Genomic DNA, 27391 nt, shown 5'->3' with positions numbered 1-27391 from the left:
ACGGATGGTATTGGAGTGGGGAGACTGCAGGGGTTCCTGACCTGGATGCATTCTGGCCTGGAGAGGTGGAGTGATGAGGAAACATTGCAAACACTTGCCACATTTGCCATGGAGCACAGGAGATTGAGAGGTCACATTATTGACCTTCATATCGTTATGAGGGGCATAGAACAGGCGGACAGAAGGCAACATTTCCCCTTGGCGCAGGGATGAGTAACATAGTGGCATTTATTTATGTTGAGTGCCATGAGGTTGACAAGTGAGGTACTGAGGACCTTTTGGACAGAGTAATGTGGGACGCACTGGCTGAAAGGGTGGTGGGGTACCAACCCTCCTAAGATGCAATAAGTCTTTGGCTGTGCAGCAGTGATGCCAGGGCATGTTAGGCCATGGGGATAGTGGTCACAAATGGGATAAGGCGACTTTGGAAGGTGGTGGAGACGCGCATCCCCAAGGGGCTGAGGGACCTTTGTGTATGACCCACACGTCTGAATCAGTCTGTGAATGAGCAGTGTTGCTGCATTAACGATTGCAGCAACTATCAGTGCCTTGGATGGTGGCGAGACAGAGTGGATGGGACTGTGGCCCTCAAATACCTGCCCGCTGGACCCCAGCCTCGCTGACACCTGCTGCCCTGGCCGCCTGCCTCCTCCCCAGCTCCATGGCCTGTTCCTCGAAGGTTGTGAGATGCTGCAGCACGTTGTGCCCACCACCAGTCCTATGGCACTCCCTCATATTGTTCTTGGTTTTCGCTTGCAGAACAGAGAAGAGGATTTATTGGGGCTGATCGCTCATGTTCTCTGCACGCGCACGCCGCACCCCAACCACAGTGGCCCATCTGAGGCCTCCAGCGGCTCCTGTCCACACTACTGGTGATCAGTCCCCAGAAGATAGTACGGCTGCTCCCAACCCCCTCCCCCAACCCCCACCTTGGACACATTCGGTGTCCATCACTTTGAATAACACACGGGTCTTAGCGCCCATGGCAAGGTGGCACAACTAGGTGTGGCACCGATGCCAACAGATGGCTCTTGGCCACAACACCTTGAGGCTCCCCTTCCACCATCTCATCACCATCAATAAGACATGTGTTGGAGTTCTGAGTATGTGTCTAGCTGCCTCCCCTGCAGGTTGTCCCCAGACTACTCAAATGCCACAAACACCAACATATGCTGCAGGGAGAACCCATCTTCTCCTCAGCCACTAAAGTTGGTGTAAGCATGGTCACTATCTGTTTGCCCACCCAGCGTGTGCCAAATACCCAACGCAGTAACGACACTAAGACGTTGGGGGGGTGGGCCTCAAAGGCTAAGGCTACCTGCTGGGTCAAATGGCCAAGGCTGACATGGTCCTCACCCTTCCAGAGCGCGGCAAATTATTGAATCGCTTGTGGCACTGGGTTCCTGTGCGCCGCACATCATCTTGAGAGCTTACAGCCTCTGCCATCTCCTGCCACGCCTGCCTGGTAACGTGGGGAGCCCTCCTCCTCCCATCCTCTGGAAACAACAGCTCCCGATGGTTTGACATCTCTTCTAGGAGGACAGCAAGGCAGGCGTCGTAGAACCAAGGGGCACAGTGACCGCCCCCCCCCCGCCCCCGCTGGCCTATCCTACAGCCTGACACCCTCCTCATCCTCTGCCCTCTAATCATGTCCTTCCCTATGAGCGGCCATGGTGAACGGCCTAAAGGAGGCTGCCTGGCTGCTCTTTATACAGACAGCTGGTTCCCCATTCGAACCTGCGGTCTGAATACGCCCACCTCCGATTCGATTTTCCCGATGTACACGGGAGTCGCTAACCCGCTGGGCGGCCCTTAGTTGGCCGGCCCGCGCAAAATGGCGGCGCGGCCTGTTCTGCCGGCGGGGATCAGCTCCCCACCCACCGCCGATTCAGTCAGGCCCACCCACCTGACAAACGGAAAATTCAGCCCCATGTCAGGAAACAGAGAGAGTTTAAGTGAGCTATGCTTGTATTTGTGGGTGTTAAGAATGGGTTTTAGCTTTAAAGTTTAAGTTTGATTTGTATTTCTGTGTCTGTGTGTTAAGGAAAGGTCAAGTTGAGTTTTAGTTTCACTATAAAGGGTGCCTGCGTTTCTAATGAGTTTTATGCCTATAAGAGAAGTTAAAGCAAATGCAAGAATAGAGAAAAATTGTGCTATTGCCAAGCAACAGGAGTCCAGACAGGCAGGCCCCACCCCCACATACACGCACAGACAAACTAAAGAAACAGCAGTTTTGAGTTCAATTGAAAACAGCTGCCAGGGAGAGACTGGAGCAGAGGGGCAGATAGACGACCCCAAACTGAATTTGAAGCCAGATCTCCAGAGAGACTGGACACTGGGAGAAGGAGCTGCAGAGTGAGAGCAGATTTCCCAAAAGATCTGAAAGGCCCCAAGGCCTAGGAGTGAGCCAAACAGGAGAAAGTCCCAAGAAGATCTTCTAGACAAAGGAAGGACAGGAACTTGGAAAAGGTCCTGTTCAGTGAAGTTAAGAGTGAGGAGCAGAGGAAGGCTCCAAGCTTCAAGGAAGAAAAGCTGCAGGAAGCAGATTTAAAGCGAAAGGCCAGAAGGCCCAAAGAAATGGCTAAAGGTCTGTAACTCTTTGCTATGGAAATGTGAAGCAGTGGTGTACTGTTGACAGCTGAGTCACTGAGAGAGAGTGCATGGAAGAAAGCTTGAATGCGTGTGGTGACACAGGGAGAAGAACATCAGAAGGAGAGTTCGAAACTCTAGAAGTGGACCCTCGCGGGAGGCATCGATTTGGGAGAAGATTCCAAAGTGAGTTCTTGGAGAGTGGAGATTGGAAACCCTCATGTGAAAGACAGAGTTCAGTGAGACTGGTTAGCTCACGGTGTGACAAGCATCTGGGAGGAGTTTATGAGAGATTCATAGCATCTGTTGGGGGTGACATCTGTCACTTGGTTTCAGCGTGTGGTGTGTCTGCCCACAGGTCACCTATTGGTTTACATGGACTGTGTACTTACTGTGAACATCAGAGTATAAGATAATTTTTGTAACTTGTGTTATCCTTACAAATCTGTATATATCTGTAAAGGTATAGTTGTTGGTGAAGGAGTATTGTAATAAATTTCATCTTTTCTTGTTGAATAAATGTTTTATTCTTTTGTTAAAAGTTCATCAGCTGACTCCTGTGACTCTGTTCAGTAGCCGCTCTCCACGTATCTAATCAAAGAATAAAAGCAAGGATCTATCAAGCTAGCTTCCACCCGGGATCAGGCTTGTCCAGTAGTAACATCAGCTGGGATCATAAAAACAACAGTAATGGAATCTAGACAAATTCCCAATATCCATCAATAACTGGGGAAGGGGACACCTCCAATATAGCAGATAACAACACACCCTTGTATTTTTGGTAGAAATATTGGTAACAGGAAGCAGAGTAAGGATAGGCAGTGTAACTCATATAACAGTATCTAATCATGACTTTACCCTTGATTAAGAGACTCAACTGCATAAGCTGTTTTTAATCTACTCCTTGTAAAATGTTGATTTGGGTTAGGAGTCTGCCTTTTCACCTCTGAAACTTCGGTTCTAATCCACCACAGACCGAAGAAGTGAAAATTAGATCTGTATACGGGCCAAAAGCTGAAATAGATTGGTCAGCCTCACTCCCTTCTCCCAGTGAGTGTGGACCCACAGTAAAGCATTGGCCCTGATTTGCATAATTCAGAGAGGCTGCAGTGCTGGGTTGTGTGGGAAATGGAGGTGGTGTACTCAGGTGTGCTACAACTCTCCAAAAACACAGTGTTCCTCCAACTCCATGCTCGTCTGCTGCCCCCACATTCATGGGCAGCTGTGCCTGCAGCTGTCTAGGCCCTAAACTCTGGAATTTTCTCCCTAAATTTCTCCACCTCTCTAATCTCCTTTAAGACAGTTCTTAAAACTTGCCTCTTTAACTAAGCAGTCCTAACAGCCCATGAAGTGCCTCAGGATGTTATACCATGTTAAAGGTGCTATATAAATGCAACTTCTTGTTGCGTTTCTAAGATTGGGAGCCATGTTGGATCTTTTAGCATCCTTACTATGAGCCCAAACTAGTGTGATCTGGTCCAATTCAAAGGGTCTCACACTTAGAGCCATTAGTATGTCATGTAACCTTTTGAGTTATACTTCTTCTCTTTGACATGCATATTTTCCCAAAATGCATTTCTTTTATACGCAATGTCAAACCCAGAATATAACTGCGCCTTAAGCCCAGTAGAGCACAGAGTACAAGGAATGTCATGTTTCCCTGACTTGCCAGGGCTTGATACTCAGCTCTTTAGGACACTCATTGATTGAAGTAAACTTCCCTCACCTCAACAAATGCAACATACGCCAAAAGATTTAGAAAAGAGGGGAGCACATCCATGCTTTAACTGATAGTGACTGAAGTGCCCTCAAAAAAAAGCTGTGGCACATTTGCTGTGGTTTGAGAATCCATCTGAATTCCTGATTCGATCCAGAACTTGTGAAAATGTGCATGAAGTGGAAGACGTTTTGCAATGCAAGCTGCGAAAGCAGCAACAGTTCATGGAGGAGCTGGATATGGAAGATTTGCCTGGAACTGGGACTGAACATGCAGGTCAGTCGATTCCAGCTTCCATCTCTGGGCCGTGCTGATTTAGGTGATCAAGGCCAGGGCAGCCGTTGAGGTACTGTCATTGTCCTTCAAGAAGAAACTCGAGAAATAAGGAAAAGGGTCAGTGGTATCAGTGACTCCTGAATCGGCCTTTCTTGCACCGTTATCCACAAGGCAACACTTGCTGTTTAGGCTTATCTTTATCAAGGTACCAATGCTTTGCTAGCATTCCCCCTGGACCAATAGCCCAGAAAGAGTAAGCGCTGTCAGGACAGAAGAGAAAAAAGAACTATCAAGAAATGCAGCTTTTATCGGGATGGTTCGATGCTGCTGTAGATACTGTGCAGTGCTGGTCTGTGACTGAAGCTGCTCAGAGCGGCTGAGAGAATGTTGAGTGGAGCAAACTAACAGAGACTGCTGTCCCCTGTCTGTCACTGTGGTTAATGGATCTCAGCACTGACGGTGCAGTTATCTTGAAGCAAGGCAATAATCCGTGATTAACAAAGATATATTTGGAGTAAAAATTAGCCTTTCCCATCACGGTTTCAAGCGTATGATCCAGGTCCCTCTGGCACTGTATTTAAATCCTGAAAGAACATTATCTTAAGATAATTGAACTAATTGCAGAACATAACAGCAACAGGTCTTGGGCGTTGCTGAGAATATCTATCTATTACAGGACAAAAGAGAATCTTTTCACAAAGTCAGTGCTTAAAAAGCCGTTAGTAGATTGGTTGTGTCATTTGACTGCCCATTTCAATCGTGTTACATTTACGCTTGCGCCCTTTCAGCTGTGCAGTTTACTAAGATAAAGTTACGGTGTTGGGGGAGGGGCGGTGAGGGGGATTAGTTCAGAGGTTACTTGCTACCATGAGCCCTTGGACCTAAGAATCAATTCTTGTTATATTGTTGGGACATATGAGAGTGCAGACGTGACACTCACATCTCCTGAAGCTGGAGCCAAGTGGCACAGATCAAAACCAGCAGACTTCTGATGACATAGTGCTGACCCTTAAACACCATGCTCTTTCAAAGGTGTGAGTTAAATGCTTACTGTGTGAGGGGTACATGTTATAATTCAATGTTTTAACCTGACACGATTGACCTGAGAATGTAATCTCTAGCTCGGTATTAATGTTAGGTGGTAGATGTGATGAGGGTAACTTAAATAATGTTTTGCTCGAGTTGCCCTAATGAGACCCTTGAGGCACAATCATTTCTGTTTTCCTCTGAACCATGGGGCAGACTCTTGTTGCTGCATTGAGTGTCCCGATGGTGGGACTGTTAAGCGAGCCAGATTTCTGCTCGGAAGCAGGACAACGGTTCACATGCAATCACCCTGCGGGCAGACAGTTAGCTATAAACAGTCGAAGAGGACGCCCAGTTGTGCAGTGGGAGCAGGCAGCAAGCCACTGACTCTGCCACTACCACGTGAGGTTGAAGGTCCAGGCGCCATGTTTAAACAGTACCTGGGCAGGCAAAGCAGCAGTAGCAACCTTTCTGTTGGAGAGGAGGAATTTGAACTGCAATTTCTGCCAACCCTTCTCCACCTGCCACACTTGGATCTCTGGAGCTGCAAACCTTTGCCCTGCACCCTCCCTCAACCACCTTTGACCTTCCCTCCATTAACTACGACCCTACCTCCATCACCTTTCTGTGACCTTCAAGTTACCCACCTTTGATCAATTATCTGCTGGCCTAGAGCTGCTCCCTATCACCATTAAACTGCTTCCCAGCACCCTTTACCTTGTCCCCCATCATTCTCAACTTGACAACCATCATTCTCGACCCTCCCTCTATCACCCTTGACCTCGGTTACCCTCAACTCTCCCACCCTCACGCTTGACCTGCCCTCACTCACCCTTAATCTCCCTTCTATCATGCTTGAACTGCCTTCAATGACCTTCCCTGTGTTGTCCAGCTCCCTCTGTCTTGTTCCCATGACCCTTCTGAGGAACTGCCCTGACCAGCCCTCCCTTCCATGGATACTATATGTGACTGGTCCACACTATGGGCTGCATTTTGCTGGAGGGTGGACTGCTCATTCCCCCAGAAGTAAAGTCGGCTTTAGCACATTGCAGGCAGGCTAAATTAGTGGAGGGTGGGACTTTTGCCCCTCACTCGGGAGGAAGTCCCACCCACCATTGGGAGCTGCTGGCCCATCAGATTGGCAGGCAGCTCCATCACCCCTGGTAATGCCAGAGCTGAATAGTAGGCACTGTTGGGACTGTAGGAAGAAGGCCAGAGAGGATTATGGCTGAGCCAAGAACGTAAGTGCCAGGGTTTCAGGGCGGGAGGGATCCAGGGGCCCAGGCAGGGGTTTGGGGGGCCATGTTCTGTCAGGCAGCTGGTGTGGCAGGAAGCAGGGGGGTGACATCTTAGGGGGTGCCCCTATTTTATGTGCCCCCCCCCCCCCCCCCCCCCCCCCCCACTGGATAAGCACCCAGTAAGGGCATGTAAAATCCAGCCCTATGTCTCTGAATGCTATCTGAAATGGAGTAGGAGCTCAGTCGAAATGTTGCAACCCCTGCCCCCCCCAGGGTGACTAGGGATGGACGCTAAGCATATCCTTGCTAGTGATGCCTATTTCCCATAAATAGCTTGGAAAAGAAAAATTCCATTGGCAAACCATTTATCTTGAGAGTCTTTTTCACACAAAGGGTGGTACAAATTTCAAACTCTGTCTCCCAGAAGTCTGCACTGGGACAATTGGACTATCTATAGAGTTCTGTTGAGCAAGGTTATCAAGGGAACTGGAGCAAGGCAGGTAAATGGAGTTGAGGTGCAGATCACCCATGGTCCAATTGAATGACAGAGCAGGCTCGAGGGACTGAATGGCCTACTTCTGTTCCCATGCCACGGTTCCCATGGTTTAGCTGATGTGACTACTTTGTGCATGGATAATAGAAGGATTGATTGGGGATTTGTGTAGGCTGGTATCACCAAGTTGGTAGCAGCCTTGCACCAAGAGAGCAAAGATTCAACATACTTGTGCGTGGCTGTAGCTAGACTTGCCACTTCTGTATATTTCTCCTCTATCAATTCCTCAAAATTGCTTAAACTGAGTTGGTCTTTCCAGCTGCGAGCTAGTGCCATATTAAGCTTTACTCCTACAAACAACCTATATGCGAACAAGACCAGCCCGTCACTAAAGTCTAAACTCATTCAATCCTTTTCTTCTAATCAAACCCAACACATTTGGCAGTTTGATACTAAACTGAAGGAGCATTTTGTGAACTGATGTCTGTTACAGGTTGGCTTTCAGGCATGTTTTCTGTTAAATTCCTAGAATGGTAAAACCGAGCTTAAATGTCTCAAGAGGGAAAGTAGTTGTTAAGTACATTGGGGCATTTGATGCAGGTTGCTGTTTACAATCTCTGTTCAGAGCTGACTTTTTATGTGTTATGTTGTCAACAAGTACGACAGTAGACAATATTATAGTTGAAACAGTGCACCCTGCACTGTCCACAATCCAATTATCTGCCTTGCTAATAAATCTTTATGTCAGATATTCTGGGGAATGGGAAGGAGCTTAATGACAGAGGTGACTGCCTCTTCAAGATATTGTAAACTGATACCAGGCACTGCACAGCAGTCTGTACAGATCATGGGAACAAACTGTTCCAGTTTCTGCGGCCCATTATAAATCTTGAATTGTAACAGGTTGTTGCTGAAGAGGTTTACAGTCTCCACTTTATATTTAATTTACCCTGGCACCTGTGAAGTGGAAAGCAAGTCAGTCGGTAATCACACTCTCATAATTTCATTCCAATTGCTTGTGGTAATTCCCTAGAGTATTGATATTGAATGGGAATTCTTTGACATTTAAGTGGCTGACCAGAATTTCTTACATTTTAGCAATGGGGCAAAATTCCCTGACTTTTAACGGAAGCTAGAAATTTGTGATGTTTTGCTAGATGTCTAGAATTCTCTGACATTTCAAATTCTGGCTAGAGTTCCTTGACATTTTGGCTGTTAGCCAGAATTCCCTGATATCTTGATGGGAGCTTGAATTCCCTCGCATTTTGACCACTAGTAATAGGGGTTTTTCCATTTTCCACAGCTGGCGGAATTCCTTGGGGATTTTCTGGAAGCGGAAGATAATTGACATTTTGCCAGTTTAACTGTGAACCAGAATCCCCCAACGTTTTGACAGTGGTCTGATTACTGGCTGGAATTCCCAGTCATTTTGAACTGGTCATTCATCACTACTAATATTCAAACATTTTCCTGAACTTAATCTGGGATGAAGGTATAACAAGTGTAGGCAGGTGAATCCGCCTCTCCCTTCTTATACTCTTAAACCTAAAGTTGGACCTGAACCACTCCAGGTGGAGAGGTGATCAAGCCTCACTGCTCAGTACACCTCAGTATTCTTTTAACAGTTTATTTTCCCACTGATACCTTCCAGACATCAGTACCCTGCTTCCTTCGAGTTGAATCAATACTTACATCTCTGTTCCCTTAACTTCCAAATTGCACCCATCCTGTTGACCCATTGTGTCCGGATGAACAGTTCCGCCCATGGTTATCTTGCAAGTCACTGCCCCTTTCCCAAACACACATTTCTTATAGTGCAACAATCACCCTCATGACAATGATAGTTGCAAACCCCTGCCCTTTTTGACTGTACCTTCTTAGATTTTGCAGCAATCCCACATCCTGGGGTTTGTGAATAGTGATTGGTGACTGAATTTCACTCTAATGAAACAGTTTTTGGGATGAGCATTTCCAAGGAATGTTGGTGTCCATCCTGACGTACTGGAACCCACAGCTCTTTAGCTGTTCAGTTCTACGGTTTGGCCACAGGAGTTCGATGGCTAAGACACATCATTTAACACTTCGAACGACAGATATCATTTTCTGGTCTGCTTGCCTTTGCCATCGCTTGACAAGTATATTCAAGAAATCGCTTCATTTGTGTCTGTGTTTCATTTCATTATTTTAAGTCCAGTTCCAAAGTCCAGTGGAATCTGGGAGGTGGAACTTGGCCAATTTCTGACAATTGTACATTGCAAACAGTTTTTGTTTACCAATATCATTTATGTCCAAATGCAGCAAGACCTGGACAATTTCCAGGCTTGGGCTGACAAGTGGCAAGTAACAGTTGTGCCACAAAAATACCAGGCAATGACCATCTCCAACAAGAGAAATTTAACCATCACCCCTTGACATTCAATGGCATTACCGTCACCCTGGGGGTTACCATTGACCAGAAACTGAACAGGACTAGCCATATAAGTACTATAGCTACAGGAGCAGGCCAGAGGCTAGGAATTCTACGGTGAGTAACTCACCTCCTGACTCCCCAAAGCGTGTCCACCATCGACAAGGCATAAATCAGGAGTGTGATGGAATATTCTCCACTTGCCTGAATGACTGCAGCTCCAACAACACTTAAGAAACTTGACACCATCCAGGACAAAGCAGCCCGCTTGATTGGCACCCCTTCAACAAACATTCACTCCCCCCATCACCGACACACAGTGGCAACAGTGAGTACCATCTACAAGACGCACTGCAGAAACTCACTAAGGCTCTTTCAGCAGCACTATCCAAATCCATGACCACTAACATCTAGAAGGGCAAGAGCAGCAGATGCATGGGAACACCAGCATCTGGAAGCTCCTCTCCAAGCCCCTCACCATCCTGACTTGGAAATATATCACCGTTCCTTCACTGTTGCTGGGTCAAAATTTTGGAACTCCCTCCCTAACAGCACTGTGGGTGTACATACACCACAGGGACTGCTGCAGCTCCAGAAGGCAGCTCACCACCACCTTGTCAAGGGCAATAAATGTTGGCCGAGCCAGCAACACCTACATTCCATGAATGAATTTTTAAAAATTAAAATGTTGCCCCCCCCCCCAAGTTGAATGCACTCCCGCTTAGGGACTGGCTACACAAGGCCTCTTGGCCTTCTTTGATATGCTGGTGGACCACTATGAAAATTCTCTTTAGGCTTTACTGAATGAAGATGACAAATAAATGTTGTAGATCTTTGTCAATCCAAGGGACCTGGCCTGCTTTTTAAAAAAAATAGAATTGTGATCTTATCCAATTTGATGTTTTTAGTGAAACATTTTCTCTCTTTCCCAGTTCACCTGTTTGTTCTGAACAATCTGAAAATGTGCCTGGATTGAATGTCAGCAATGACCTATGATCTGCTGGGATGATCCTTTACTTACTAATCACACATGTCTGCTTCTAATTGGCGAAATTCTGTCCTTCGAAGGAGACACCAGTGAGATGGGATTCAGAATTTCCTTATCCTAACTCACCCCCCCCCCCCACCCCGACCCCGGTCGGTCTTTCCTTCCTCTAACTATCTCTTTTGGCTTTTAGAACTCAAGGCTCACATCACCTAACTCCAGTTTTCTGATAAGGAGACATTGTAAAATATCACAGGAATCCATCAGCAATCAGTATATTAGGGAATTCCACCTCCCATCAAAATGTCAGGGAATTCTGGCCAGAATCTAAAATATCAGGAAATTCTGGCCTTCTGTCAAAACATTGGGTATTTCTATTCCTGTTAAAACGTCAGGCAAATTCAGCCATTCAAATGTTGAAGAATTCTCATTTGCTGTCAAAAAGTCAGGAAATTACCATAAACAGTTGGAATGACATTTTGATCATCAATTAACAATTTCTTTCCATTTCATAGGTATTAAAAATTAATAAATTAAAAATGCAAATTCAGACTTAATTAAGAGAATCTAACCATCTCCTCTTGACAGTCAATGGCATTAGCGTCGCTAAATCTCCATCATCATCCTGGGGATTATCATTGACTAGAAACTGAACTGGTCTAGCCATCTCAATACTGTGGCTACAGGAGCAGGTCAGAGGCTGGGAATTCTGCAGCTAGTGACTCACCTCCTGACTCCCCAAAGCCTGTCCACCATCTACAAGGCACAAATCAGGAGTGTGATGGAATACTGTCCTGGATGAGTGCAGCTCCAACAACACTCAAGAAGCTTGACACCATTCAGGACAAAGCAGCCCAGAAGACTGGTGCCCCATCCACCACCTTCAACATCCACTCCCTCCACCACTGACGCACAGCGACAGCAGCATGTGTACCATGTACAAAATGAACTGCAGGAACTCACCAAGGCTCCTTTGACAGCACATTCCAAACCTGCAACCCCAATCACCTACAAGGACAAGGGCAGCAGATAGATAGGAACACCACCACCTGGAAATTCCCCTCCAAACCACACACCATCTTGACTTGGAACTATATTGTTCCTTCAGTGTCGCTGGGTCAAAACCCTGGAACTCATTCCCTAACAGCACTGTAGGTGTACCTACAGTGTACCTTAAGAAGGCAGCTCACCACCACCTTCTCAAGGGCAACTAGGGATGGACAATAAACGCTGGGCTGGCCAGTGACACCCATATCCTGTGAAAGAATTTTTAAAAATGAAGTCTTAATGGAGGTAATTTTAAATTTTGCCGATAGATTGGCCATGTTTTATACCTCTCTCACAATCTTCATTTGGGAATAAAAGGGCACCTGATCCACTGTCACCTATTTACCATTAATGTTACAATCCCCACCACCTCCCCCCCCCCCCACCTTGTTTCTAACCTTGTTTGATAGGCTTTGATTAAAATGCCTCAGTTTTTTTAAAAAAAGGTTACTTTGCTGTGCAATAATCTTGCAGTTTTGGGTTAATTGTAGTAACGTTCTTTTAAACATCACAAGTTACCATAAGCCCAGAATAAATCAGAAAGGAGAAAGATAGCCATCAGTTGCTTTCTGTTGATTTGGTTTCATTAGCATTTGCATCAGGTCACTGGGTATCGGTTTTTCCATTGTCTCAATATTGTGATCCAGTCATTACATTTACAGTTCTCCAGCAAGTGGTAGGTTATTTCTGAAAAGCTGAACACATTCTTAAGCTGACTGTCTTTTTCTATACTTTAAAGGTACATTCTGACTCCACCACCCCCCCACCCCACCGCCACCCCCCCCACCCACCCCACACACACACAAATAAAAACAACTCACAGTGTAACACTGCACTCATACACAGTTCTTGGAAAAAAGGATAAGTGATTGCATAAGAGTGAGATATTCAAGGGGGGGAGAATCCTGGCACCACTGGGACCTTCCATGTGGTCACCCTGAATTCATGCCTTGATAGGAGAAATGAACTGTTGACATGGGAGCCTAGCCAATCTTTCTCTTCTTGTCCCCCAACAAAAATGAATGCCAAAGGGGTTTTCCCTGCAGGCCATCTAGGTGGACTCACCAACACACAATCAAAGAGAGTTTGGATGAAGAAGGACTTCTAAATTATTGTTACACCTCTCCAGAATAGCAATCTGACCATCCTCACAGATGCCAAGCACATTTGCTATTGGTTGGCAGAAATCTGTCAATTTTTATATCCATACCTTTCCTCTAGTAAACTGCTGTGCACTTGACTTATAAAAGCCCTCTTTCATCATACTAGGGAAACTATGCCATGCAAAGCCATGTTGATTACTAACCTAACATTATATAATTGCACATTTGTCACACTATTCTGATGTGACAGAGCACTGAACCCCGTGCCCCTCTGTCACACATACTATACCAGAGCCAGGTAAGAATTAGACTAGTGTGTGGATGCATTCAGCACTCAGCAACATGTTTTAGTACTTTGAACTGTGCTTGCTAGCTCCTGTCCTAAATCATACATCCAGTTTTTCTTTTAAAGTGGACCCACATGAATGTTTTCAGAATAAATGCCTATTGTTTTGTCACTGCGGGCCCTAGCCTGAGCACATTCCAGTTTGACTTGAAGACACTTACCAGGTTTCTCTTTAAAATGCCAATTTCAACCAATCTTACACTTCATCTGTCAGCATCTATTACGTACTCTGGTGCATAAGATAATAAACAGATCCCATGATAAATCCCAGCAGGGAAACGGCAGACCAAATGTCCGGAGGAGCTAAACCGTTTTGTTTGCTTGTGCTTTTCCACAGAATGGAGGTGGTGGAGAATTGTTCTTTAAAAATGCACAGCTGAGACACACGGGGAAATACACCTGCACTGCCCAAACCATCGTTGACAGCACATCCGCCTCCGCAGACCTGATTGTCAGAGGTAGGTGCTTCCTGAAGGAGTGCTGAAACAATAAACAAAGCAGGAGTGCAAAAAAACCCATTTTAATCACTGAATTATAAAAAAATGGAAGAGCATCATCTTAATTCTAAGCTCATATATTGGAGCAGATTTTAAAATATTTATATCAATAGAAACAAATCGCCATGAATATTGTTTTAAATATAGGTTTCTGTAAACTTTCTTCTGATATGAAGCATTGTTTGTTGTGGTTGCTATAGAGTTTGATGGAATTTCATTCTCATCTAAGCAAACAGTGGAAATAAAGCCATGATCTCAGCACCCCAGCAGTTGACCTCAGTATCCTATTCTGTGTTCCCAGTGGCCTACTCCATTATCACAACAGTTGGCTGCAAGATCCTATACCATGATCCCAACGCCCCAAGCCAGGTCCCATCACCTCTAATGCTGCACCGTCTTGACTAACTTGATAGTTGATTGTCTTGGTTAACTCTACTTGATTGTGGCCCTCAAATTAATTCTGGTGATCTTTAAAACGGTAGCTGCTAATTCTGAATGTGAAGCTGCAACTTTGCAAGTGCAGCTGTGAGACCTGGTTTGTTTTCTGGTTATTATACCCTGTCTGGCTACATAGTGATTGGTTGTGTTGGTGTATTGGAAATTGTTGTTCAAAGCATTCTCATGAGTGTGTTTGTCTCAAGTAATTCATGGACAAACCTTTATGGTAGATGTCAACTTGAGGTATGAGTCCAAGCAGGGTGGACTGGATTTCCATCCCAGAAGTGGGAGTCAGGAAACCTCTTGGCACAGCCTGCCAGCCTCAGGAGAAAGTACCTGCAGGGGTGGCATTTTTGTTCCGGGGGTCAGGTGCTAACTCGATTCGGGCGCACTGCTTCCACAATCAGTTTGGAGGCAGATATAGGATGTACTGGGTGTAGGCAAACTGTTTAAGAGGACCACCTTGGTACCCTGGGACCATGTCCTAGCTACAATAAAAAGAATAAACCTTAAAAAAGCCCTCTAGCCCTCAGCCCTCACACCCCCTCAACCCCCCATTCCAACTCATGCCTCCCAATCATGATCAGTGATTCTCACACTCCCCATGCCAACCCAAGTGCCTCCACCAACCCCCAAAGGCCACTCAGATCCTCCATGCCAACCTGTGTCCCTCCATCCACCACAATGGCCATTCAATCCCTCCTGGGCAACTTATTCTTCTAGAGGCACCCCCAATGGCCGTTCATGCCCTCCCTGCCAATTGGTGTCCCTTCAACCATACACCAATGAGCATTCTTTCCCTCCATGCCAACATATGTCACTCTACCCATCCCCAATGTCCACTTATACCCTCCCTACTACCTATGCCCCTCTAACCACCCCCCAATGACCAGTCATTCCTTCCAACCACTCCTAATGGCCACTCATGTCTTCCATGCCCATCTATGGCCCTACATCCATCTCTAATGGCCTTTCATTCCCTCCATGCCAACCTATGCCCCACCCACCCCAATGTCCCTTCAAATCTTTCATGCCAAACAATGCCTATTTATCCAGCATGCACTGTGTAGAACCAATAAATCATATAATAATAATGTCACATATAGAAAGCCTTTTAAACAAAAGTCATTAATTCATAACTTACTTACAAAAAACTCCTTTTACTACAGCCCTATAAAAGTGTCAATCAACCAACCCTTGGAAGTATCAATAGCAATCAGGAAATAGATCTAAGAGAGAAAGCTGTCAATCAATATGCCTCATTATGCATTCTTGGCTGAGAGCTTAGTCATCTATTAGTCTGTTGAAGCAGCTGAGCTCAGGGGAAAATATTATTTAATTGTCAGCTTTCTCTCTTAGATCTATTTCTCAATTACTCAATTTTTATATACACAAGATAAGGAGGTGTGAAGTGCTTTCAGATCCTGCTACTGATGCTTAAACGGACTCATTGATTGACATTTCTATAAGGCTGTAGTTAAAAAAAGTTATTTGTAAGAAAGTTATGAATGAAACTCTAGTTTTTTTTAAAGCTTTTTCATTTATGACATTATTGCTATAGGGTTTATTAGTTCTGTATCAGGTGTATGCAGGGCAAATGGGCGTTGAAGTACCATAGTTTGGCATCGAAGGTATGAGTGGCTATTGGGAGTGGGTGGAGGGGCAAAGGGCGAAACTTGGGGGTTAGGCGATGCCTATCCCAGCCAGGTCAGGAATGCAGGGCATGGGTTTGTAATCCGCACAAGCCTGCACTCCTGTCCCACGCTGATGAAAATTGGGGTCGCCTGGGATCGGGTCCCGGCTGCCAGTTTTCAAGGTCCACGGAATCTCCTGGACTGTGCAAAAATCCAGCCGAGTGTATTCAGCCGATATTACAGGGGTATTGCAGAAAATAAATCATGATATTCTGGCCATTATTCAGCAAAAAAACTGCGCTTAACTAAAGATTTTCGGTTTAAAACTTAATTAACCCTAAACCATTGGCATACTCCTTACTCCACTGTCTGACCAGTTCTGTTTGTTTACAGGCCGGGCATTGTGGGATTGAATTAAACACTTATTACAGTCATAAAGATCCTCAAATGTTAGGGTTTGGTTAGCATCTGCTCACCCTGTTATCCGTTGTTTCCTGTTCAGCTTTTGCTCTGTTCAGCCTTTGTCTCTTTTTTTTGACATAATTTCAATTTCACTTTGTTTCTAACTTAAAGTTTAAAATGCCTAATTAAATGTTTTTGTCTCCTAGTCTGTAGCAGCATTTTGTAACGAGACTTTCATTGGCCGAGTGCCAGGTTTTGAAGCTTTGATTGTCATAAGTGCCATAGCTGTAACACTGAGGTGGGAATGCTAATCTATCAAATGAGATTTGTCTCCAGTCACAGAGAAGTTTGACATAGATGAGTCCAGTCGAAGGCATTGTCAACAAGTAGGTTGGACCTAGTCACATGAAATCTGCCTCATTGCTGTGAGAGTTAAAATATAAAAATTATGCTTGTTAAAACAGCCACTTGTTAACAATGCCTTTGGGGTACTGTATCTCATCTAGGAGCATTCCTGTGAGAATCCAATGGATGATTAAGATGTTGAGATGGTGTCACAAATACTTATTTCCATTATTTTGCAAGAGAGGCAAAGATCAGCTTTCTTTAAATAATGAGTAAAACAATGAGGGCATCAATTTCACTTGTTCCTCTGATTTTTTTTGCATTGTTTCTGTTTTCTTCCTAAAGGTGATGGGTATCCTGTAGATTACTACTCGCGACATTGGAATGTTGCCTCTTGATAATTTATTTCCCTGCGTACAACATGACCTCCCTCATAAATGACCATGTGGCTTTGGCTCCAGGTGGCAAATGGTTGAATCTGCCTATTTAAAAGATTCATGGGGATTACCACATTACCGGTGTTTTGGAAAAGGGAAAACATACCCAAGGTTCTACACAGTGGAGTTTTATCAGCCGTGTCCATGAACCTTGCTGTCAAATAGTAAAGCTCACGTTTACATACACCATTTCTAAAGAAAGCATGATGCAACCTGCTGCTCAGCAAACTCTTCATTCAGATTCACAGAATCCTGCAGCCTAGTTCCTTTGTAGTTCCCTAGCACAACTTGCTGTGAAACAGTGCAATATATGTGGTGTAACAGCAGCCACACTGACTCAGCTCACCATCTTGCATCTTCCGTGAGGCCACCTTAGGGGAAGTAATTGCATTCCCTGCGTTACACCTCATTTATGATTTCTAGAACAAACTGGCTGGAGCCTTCCTTGGTGTAAGGGGAAAATCCAGAAAGACCAGCAATAATGAAAACCCATGGCCAGATCCAAGTGCCCTGGCAGCAACTGTTCGACTTGGCCATCTCTAATGCTTCGTTCGCTTCAGTCAGCACTTGCACCTGATTGTCCCCTTTAACTGTGCTGTTTGTCATTGGATGCGATTCTGTAAACTAAGTAAAACATTCTGTTGGCTTTGTACCAGATGCAGCATTACAGCTAACTGTGAGAAGGCAACTTTTTAAAGCAGAAAAATTTAATACCTATTTGAACAGATCAACAGATCCAAAGATTGATATAAATAAAAGATAAGTAATATCAAATATGAGGGGTGTGTGGCCAAGCAAAGAGTTGGTTGGTAAAAACAGGACCAGCCATGAAATAATAACTCAACGTTTTGTTAGATATAAATGCAATATTAATAATAAATATAACAAAGAGTTTCTTTTTAACTGAGTAACTGGGTGACATTGTCTTTATGCATAGTTTCAACAGGAATAAGTCAGGTTGATGGAGGAGGTCCTATCTCATTAACAAGGTTATAGCTGTGACCTGAGAGGAGTGAGAGATGAAGAGATGCAGACTTCTGTGATTGGGATTTGAGTTTGCATCGTTGGAAAACTTTGCATTTACTCCAGATCCACACTTGATATGAGCCAGAATTCTGAGTGCGCGCCTGGCCTTGCTTGAGCGTTAAGTAAAGCGTGTTGACGTCGGCTGAGCATGCTGATGTTAACGCGCACTCTCGCGATAGTTTGGTCAGTGGGCACGCGCCGGAACCAACAACACACCTGCCGGCAATTTTAAGGCCTGTTAAGGCCATTAAGTTATCAATTGTGCTGAACTTTTCACTGTCCGTTCAACCTGATGGTTGGCAAGCAGGCGAAAAGGCCAAGGGCCTTTGCATTTTTTTGGAAAACTCATCCACAGGCGGGATGAGGTTCCCAAAAGCAAATACAAATAAAATAAAAACTTTATTTCTTAATTGAAAACATGTCCCTGCTCATGTGACAGAGTCACAATAAGGAACATATTTTATTACATTTTTCTGCTCTTTATTATTTTTAAAAATATCTCTTTGTCTCTCGTGGCAGCTCTGTGCCTCAGGGAGATTATTCAATGCTCTCTTGGGCGCATGCGCAAAGTTCACACGAGGCCTGCGCGCCCTCCCACCCCCCCCCTACCCAGCCCGGACAGGGAGCACTCAGCGCTGCCGCTCACGTATCACACTGGTTGGGCCTTAATTGGCCCGGCCGACGTGAAATCGTGGCGCACTGTCGATCGCGGGCAGCGTCAGCCTCCCAAGCGATCCCGCACGCCAAGGGTAAAATTCTGCCCTTGATGTTTATAGCAGGGGATGAATACACATCTGGGATTTCAGTAGACTGGACAAAGCTAAGCTTCACTCATTTGGAACTAATTGGGAAGGAATTGGTTTGTAAATATTACATGAATGGTAAAATGGAAACTTGGAACTTCACCAAGTTCTTGCTTTGTTACATAGTTGGAAAGAAGAACGGTAATTTGCAGATTTGGCTCCAATTTTAATGACAAAACTAATGAATGCAAAGGGAGAGAATATTTCCTTCCCTAGGACTGCTTGTCCATCATCTCAGGTCTTTTATGTTTTAGCTCTTACTGCAGTGCTGGTTCATCTTCAGTTTAATTATTATTGGTGATTGTCTGCACTGATACAGTCAGAAGAATTTAGTGGGAGGGACAATGTGGAACATCAGAGGCAAAAGTGCGAGGAACAGCTTGAGGTATGTATTCTTGAAAGGAGATAACCTCAGAGGCGATGTTATAGAACTAACTTAGATATGTAATGGGTTAGAGAAACAGCACTTTGGGATACACCAATGCAGCAAGATATGAAGGCAAAGGTTCAAGGTTGTGAAATGCTTTGGGATGTCCTGAGGTCATAAAAGGAATATATATAAATGCACGACTATCTTTTGTCTTCTTGAGCAAATTTAGGTCAAATGTCTGGAAGAATTTCTTTATACCCCTTTCTGTAAACAGCAGCAGTGAAATTCCAGGAAGGCTGGTTGAGCCCCAAACACTGGATCTACTTAAAATAAAACAACAGGACTGTATTCAGGAAAGATTGAGAAAATAGGTCAAAGGGCATTCTTCACCTTTGGGATTACACCTATATTTGTGAGTCAAATTCTTGCCCTAGTAAATCATGATGAACTTTCTGGATGGCTGCAATTAAGTGAACTGGAATTGGATTTAAATGAATACTTCATGCTGACATTAAGATATGTAGGATAGAAAATATTGAAGATGATGTTGTTGGACTATGACCAACAAGGGTTTTTATTTCAAAAGTTGCCAGTGAGAACAGGAGAATCCCAGCACCATCAGGGTTATAAGTCAGGCTACAAAAACTACAGTCTTACAGTGGAGCATGAGAAACGAGCCTTGGGTTCACACTGGTGAAAGGTGAATTTAGGACTGAAGTGTGGATGTTCTTCACACTGAGAGTGATCAGCACTTGAAATGGAGGCCAATATCTTGGGTCACTGAAGATCCAGATTTTGTACAGTAATGCAGGGTACAGATGGTGACCTAGGAAGGGCTAAAGGACCAAGCTCATACACATTAACTTGGTGATTTAGGGGTCTGTATGATAAAAATCTATACCAGAAAAAAAAACAGCTCTGTTTCCATCTTGAAAAGGAACTTTCCCCTTTAAGTTGGTGGTCTATTAACTGTCGTGGATATATTTTCCATTCCACTTTGCGTACAGTTATGTTTTGCTGCTGTTCATAATTTGTTGAGCCTTTACTGGGGTTTGGTTTTATAGCCACTGACTGCTCTCTGGTACCAGGTCCATTGTTAAATTTTGCATCTGGACAGTGAGTGCCCATGGGATATTCAACCCAATGATGCATCACCACCAAGCTTACTGATTTCCATGCAGAGACTCACCCTTTCAGTGGAGATAGCAACCAGGAGTGGGACGCCTAGCTGAATTTTGTTCAGCTAATCTGGGAGTGCTGAGGTGGAGTGTAGTGCTAACTTCCTCAGATCAGTTAATGCAGCACAGATAGGGACATCCACTCCCGGTCTTAACGAACTGAGACATTGGGGAATGTCACTGTGGGTTTCTTTTATAATTGTAAAAATAAATAGTGTGACCATATAAATGAAACTCACTGAGGCCCCGTTTAGATATCAAATAGTTTTAAAGAAATCTGTTCCAATAGTTGGCGCGCCCCAAGTTTATTTTTAGACGCTTCTGTTAAATGCCATGTGGCAAGTAGACATTGGTGCTGAAAAGTGTCCAACTCCAACTCTATTCCCATGGAGAGAAGCACAGGTCAGAGGTCCTTGAAGGTCAACCAGAAGCTGATTGTTATTGTTAGTGCCCTTGCCGTATCATGGTAACCACTTGGGTAGAATAAGTTGCAGTCATGAATGTACAACCATTTCCCTTTGTAAACTCTGAGCCTGCAGAAGGGAAAGCTCGATTTCCCTTCTCCTGTTTTAATGATTTATCACTGAAAATCAGTTGAACAACAAGAGTTTTCAACTTAAACTGATGAAAGTGGATTTGTGTAAGATTAAACATGCACTTAATACAAAATTTACAGCAGTTAAAATTGAACATTCTGCACAAAATATACTTCAGAGACCTGATTAACGGGCATTGCATGAAAGGATATTAAAAGATTTTAAACAAATGGAAAAATATTATTTTTCTTTGCTTTTCTACTTCCGTTGAAAACCAGTAGCATTTCAAAGCATGTTATTTTAACACGAATGTGGAGAGGAGGGATTTGGGTACAGACTAGTTACTTAGATCAAACTTAAACTGTTGTCCAATTAGAAATTATATTTTACGTTATATAAAATGGCAAAATATACAATAATAAACTTTATATTTTACATAAGGGGCCCTCAGTGACTCAACTCTAAAGCAGAGCGCAACTGAACTGTATTAACAAGGCATATAGGGCTGGTGATGAAGGGGCTGCAGTTGGCCTTAGCTTTCCTGTGTAGTGGAGGGGCTGGGGAAATTGGTCAGTATTCTTCCTCCTGATGACTAGCCAGTTAATTATACCAGAAACATGTTTGTGGAGGCCGTTAGGTGAGCATAAAATTAGAGTGTCAGACAGCCACACAGAACATGGAGTGCAAGGCAGCAGGGTGATTAGGCATTTTAACTTGGCTTTTAAACCCCATTAGAATTCAAGGAGACGGGAAGAGGATGGGAACTTTAGGAGGCCCCCAACACCTGGGTCCTGGGCAAAAACTAGTAAACATAGAAACTAGGAACAGGGGTAGGCCATTCGGCCCTTCAAGCCTGCTCCACCATTCATTATGATCATGGCTGATCATCCAACTCAATAGCCTGCTCCCGCTTTCTCCTCATATCCTTTGATCTCATTCTCCCCAAGAGCTATATCTAACTCCTTCTTGAAAACATACAATGTTTTGGCCTCAATTATTTTCTGTGGTAGCGAATTCCACAGGCTTATCACTCTCTGGGTGAAGAAATTTCTCCTCATCTCAGTCCTAAATGGTCTACTTCATATCCTCAGACTGTGACCCCTGGTTCTGGACTCCCCCACCATCGGGAACATTCTTCCTGCATCTACCCTGTCTTGTCCAGTTAGGATTTTATAGGTTTCTATGAGATCCCCCCTCATTCTTCTGAGTTGCAGCGAATATAATCCTAACCGACTCAAGTAAGAGCAGAAGAAAACATGATAAGCCATGATTGCAACAAATGATTAAAATATTTATTAGAATTACTTTTATAATGGTCCTCCCTCCGATGTTGCCACTTTTTATTTCCAATCAGCGAGAGAATAAGAGAGCCCAGACCAGTACTTCATCCCGTTATTAATGCTTTAATATTTACAATCAATTTTAAATTCATCAAATCAGATTGCCTGGTTGTACATGAACACTGGCTATGCATTTAACCAATGGTTCCAAGGCATGCAGGATGATTATGTGCATATGTTTGCATGTTCAAGAGTATCGGTGTCCATGCACACTACTTCATTTGACCAACAGAGTGCACACTTTCATTACACAAAATAGAGAAGGGAAACCATTCTCCTTTTTTCTTGGAAGAGAAAACCTGCAGCAATCTTAGGAAACTAATGAACAAATCCCATTAATAATGATAGACATAAAATGTAAAATTGCTTTGTTTTGATTGTTATGCTTAAGCACAGAGTATAAGCATAGTATAATATAAGTGTAGCCATAACAATATAAAGTACAGCCCAGCAGCACCTAATAGACTGAATTATTTCCATTAAAGATATAAGTACTGCATCCTTATTCACTTAACTAATGTCCCTTTTTGCATAATTTGGTCATCAGAAATGGTGTGGTCTTTGTTGCATAATGTACAACATTTGCATTGAATTAGTTGTAATTGTAAATAAATACTTTCATTTATATAGTTCCCCATCTCCTCCAGCTCAAGAACTCAACATTCTGCCAACTCTTGTGCATTCTCAATTCCCTACGCTGCACCATTGGCGTCCATGTCCTCAGCTGTTAAGGTCCTGAGCTCTCCACCCTCAAACTCTTCACCTCTCTACCACTCTCTTCTCTATAATTCTTCATAAAACCTCCCTCTGGCCAAACCTTTGATCACCTGTCCTAATAACTCCTCCTTTGATGGTGTCACTTCATGTTTGGTAATGCTCCTATGAAGTGCCTCAAGAAGTTTTACTGCATTAAGCATACCGTACAATGCAAGTTGTTAAAATATCTGCAAGTGTTTCACACAATTAATTCGCTTTGAATTGCAATGAGAGTTAGGTCGGCAAATGCATAATGAGAGTGCCATGATTTTGACAGAGAAATAGGTCAAATATTTTCATGTCCATCAGGACTAAATAGTAGCTTGTGTCTTAGAACAGATAAAAACGTCAGACTTTTAAATTGAAACTTGAAATGATGCTATAATAGAACTTCCTAGAGGTTCATGAGCAGGACTCTGTGCACAGAGAGAGTTCCCAATCTCAGTAGTGCTACTGAGAGAGGGGACACAATTCTCCACAGGAAATAAGAGAGGGGAAATGAGCATGGGAGCTTTCCATGAGGATATGCTTCCCCACCTCCCAACAATCTTGAGGCACATCCACATGGTCTCCTCACTAGGAATGATGCGCAACTTGAGAGGGCCTGAGGTGGCAGAGGAAGTAAAATTACTTTAATATGAGGAAGACAGAAGATATATTGCCTGTAATATGTCACAAAATATTTGCGTCTTCTAATTTTTATTGGAATAAAAGGCGCAGGGTTTAAACTGACCACTTTGTGCTGTAGGAGGCTAGACACTGACCTTTCACCTCCAGAACTTTGAGTTCAAATCCAAACCAAGTTGAAGGGTTGAGAGTCCTCCCATAACTATCAGCCACCATATTAGATCATCATTACTAAGCAATAAATGGCAAAAGACTTGAGATGTCATAGAATGGCAACTGTAGGAGATGGACAATAAGAGACTGGAGCATAGAAATAGGAGTTTAGCCCCTCAAACCTGCCCCACTATTCAATGAGATAATGGCTGATCTGCAACCTAACTCTATTTACCTACTTTTGCATCATATCCCTTAATAGCTGTGCTTAACAGAAATCTATCAACCTCAGATTTAAAATTAACAGTTGGAGGAGCATCAATTGCAGTTTATGGAAGAGAGTTCCAAACTTGTACACCCTTTCCATGGAGAAGTATTCCCTTACTTCAGGAGTGCTCATCTAGGGTACAATGATCGGGCAGAGTGGAGGGATCTTTATCTGCATCAGACCATGCATCGCCCAACTATGGACAGCTTGCAGCTCTTCCTAACTGCCTGAAGCGAAACCCTTTCATTTCCAAGTATTAACTTGCTTCAGTTTGATGGGCAGAAAACAAGAATTTTTTTTTTATTCATTCACGGGATGTGGGCTTAGCTGGCTGGGCCAGTATTTATTTCCCATTCCTAGTTGCCCTTGTGAAGGCTATGATGAGCTGCCTTCTTGAACCACTGCAGTCCATGTGCTGTTAGGAAGGGAGTTCCAGGACTTTGACCCAGCAACAGTGAAAGAACAGCGATATATTTCCAAGTGAGGATGGTGAGTGACTTGGAGGGGAACTTCCAGGTGGTGGTGTTCCCATCTATCTACTGCCCTTGTCCTTCTAGACGGTAGTGGTTGTGGGTTTGGAAGGTGCTGTCGAAGGAACCTTGGTAAATTCCTGCAGTGCATCGTGTAGATGGTACAGACTGCTGCTACTGTGCGTTGGTGGTGGAGGGAGTGAATGTTTGTGGATGTGGTGCCAATCAAGTGGACTGCTTTGTCCTGGACAGTGTCAAGCTTCTTGAGTGTTGTGGGAGCTGCACTCATCCTGGCAAGTGGGGAATATTCCATCACACTCCTGACTTGTGCTGTGTAGATGGTGGACAGGCTTTGAGGAGTCAGGAGGTGAGTTACCCACCGCACAATTCCTAACCTCTGACCTACCTTGTAGCCATAGTATTTATATGGATGGTCCAGTTCAGTTTCTGGTCAATGGTAACCCCCAGAATGTTGATAGTGGAGAATTCAGTGATGGTAATACCACAGAACATCAAGGGGCAATGGTTGGATTCTCTCTTCTTGGAGATGGTCATTGCCTGGCACTTGTGTGGCGTGAATACACAAAGAAGGAAACACACTGTTTCTGGAGGGACCACAGATTTGTGGAGAATGCTAGATTTAACTTTAAAAGGCATCTATAGACCTGAAAAGGAACAGTGTCTTTTACAGTAGAATAGTTATGATATGCTTTTATGCAGAATTATAGTGATTTAGTGTGTACTTGTGGGAGTTGACTGCCTTTACTGATTATAAAAAGTCTGGGCTGCTCTAAACTGCCAATTGGAATTGGGCTTTGGGTGGAGGCACTGGATGCTGGTGTTCTTAAGAACAGTCATACTGCCAAAGATATCATGGATTTCGGTTGACCTCAGTAGTGAAATGCTAGATTTAGGAAAGAAAAAAAACATCTTCGTTTATATAGCGTCTGTCACAACCTTAGAACATTCCAAGGCGCTTTACAGCCAATGAAATATTTGAAGTATGTTTGCTGTTGCAATGTCGGAAATGCGGTAGCCAATTTGCGCACAGCAAGCCCCCACAAACGACAATGAAGTAAATGACCAGGTACCAGTTAAGGGGTAAATGCTAGGCTGGATGATTGGGAGAACTCTCCTGCTCTTCTTCAAATAGTGTTATGGGACCTTTTCCATCTACTTGAGATGAGAGGAGAGGCTTCTTTCAAACCTCCTTTCCAAAATGGCACTTCAAACAGTAAGTACAGCATTCTCTCAGTACTGCACTGGAGTGTCAGCCTAGAATTTTGTTCTCAAGTCTCTGGTGCAGGACTTGAACTGATAACAGTTTAACTCAGGCAGCGACACAACTGACAGCATGACTTAATTTCAACATTATTTCCTCTTACTTATAGTGAAGAACTGCTAGTAAGGCCTGCAGGAAACAATAAGCCTGTCCCTAACAAGGCAGGTTGACTCTGAAAGGGATCCGCACCTATTTGTTTTCTCCCAACTGGCAGTTTCTTCGCTGGTCTTAAGGTTAACAAAAATTAGCCATCTGGATCTTCTCACCGGAGGTTCACATGATAGGGCTCCCCTCACCAGTATTACAATGTGCACCTGGCTGAACACTCCAAGAAATCAGATTCAAATAAAAACACCCATTGTCATCACAGAGGTTATTAATTCAATTCCAATTAATGAGATGATGTATTCTGACTGAATTGCACATCAAACCACCTGCCTTCTCTTGTGTGGATGCTTCAACAACAACAATTTATATTTTTTCTAGCACCTTTAATATAATAAAACATCTCAAGGCACTTATCTGTCATTATCTCTGACTTCTAGAAAATTCCGTGTACTGGTGAGCCTCCAGTCATAAGTACCTGTTGTACAATGCTGTAGTATGTGCTTGCATGCCATTGTAATGTATAGATGATCGGTAGAGCAAGGGTTAATGTGGGACTGGAGAATAGCAACACCCATGGTATGATGTATAGAGTCACCTGGTAATAGACTCAGAGAGAACAGTCTAGAGAGATGCATGACAGTAACCTGGGATCTGTAAATAGTTAAAGGTTTACAATTAAGAGTTCATGTTTAAATATACAAATCTCAAGCTTTCATCGTAGAGACATCTAAAGAAACCCATATTACAACAGTACCCAGTCAAAAGTTTTTAATTCCCATCACTTTAAACTTTACCATGCATCTAACATGGAAAATTATATATGTTATAAGTTCTACATCTGCCACAGTTAATACTATAAAATTAAAATTCAGAACTCGGTTGTAAACTAATGTATGATTCTTGCATTTGAAATGACATAAAAAAGGAAGTTGAAAGAATAAAAACTTGAAAGGGCATAAATTCCTTTGCTCCCAAATCAGAAATGAGACGAAGAAGCCCGAGGATTGAAGTAGGTTCACTGTTGAACCTCATCCGAATAAATCAAGTGCGCTATGTGTAGGCCTTACCAAGTCCATCCATCGGCACACAGATAGATTGTGGGCGTGGGGGTGGGGATGGGGGTGGGGGTGGGGTGGAAAAACACCGGCCCATGGTCACTTCATGGAGCCAGCAGGCCAACTCCACAAAAAGGAAATCTTTTCAAAGTTGTTTGCAACGTCTTTGAGTGACCTGGGCTGCTGCGGTTGTTCGAGACCCAAAAATGCCTGGCAGAGCATGACATTGGTACTGTGGTATCCAAATAGGGCAAAACAATTGACCAATTTGGACCTGAAATGAGCACCTCCTAAGAAGACCTCAGGCAATTCAGCAGTGCTGTGAGCACCCGTGCATCTACCCTGCTAAATTGGTTTTGGATCCATGAAATGGATTCAACAATGGGCAGAATTTTCTGTTTGATGTGTAGGGGACTGGCCCCATATGTCTGCGCAGTGA

At 43.8% G+C, this 27391-nt stretch overlaps 1 protein-coding gene across 5 annotated transcripts in view; it reads left to right on the top strand.

Annotated features, from left to right (window-relative positions):
- Window positions 1-27391, top strand: part of cntn1b (contactin 1b) — an 836554-nt gene that overhangs the window by 430583 nt on the left and 378580 nt on the right. For all 5 annotated transcript variants that reach the window (XM_041216323.1, XM_041216321.1, XM_041216322.1 and 2 more), the window contains one exon: window positions 13565-13685. In XM_041216323.1, the coding sequence (XP_041072257.1) occupies window positions 13565-13685 (121 nt within the window). The remainder of the gene's footprint in view (window positions 1-13564; window positions 13686-27391) is intronic.

The sequence above is a fragment of the Carcharodon carcharias genome, chromosome 21 (assembly GCF_017639515.1).
Source record: "Carcharodon carcharias isolate sCarCar2 chromosome 21, sCarCar2.pri, whole genome shotgun sequence".
Taxonomy (NCBI): Eukaryota; Metazoa; Chordata; class Chondrichthyes; order Lamniformes; family Lamnidae; genus Carcharodon; species Carcharodon carcharias.
This window is presented reverse-complemented; position numbering and strand designations above follow the sequence as displayed.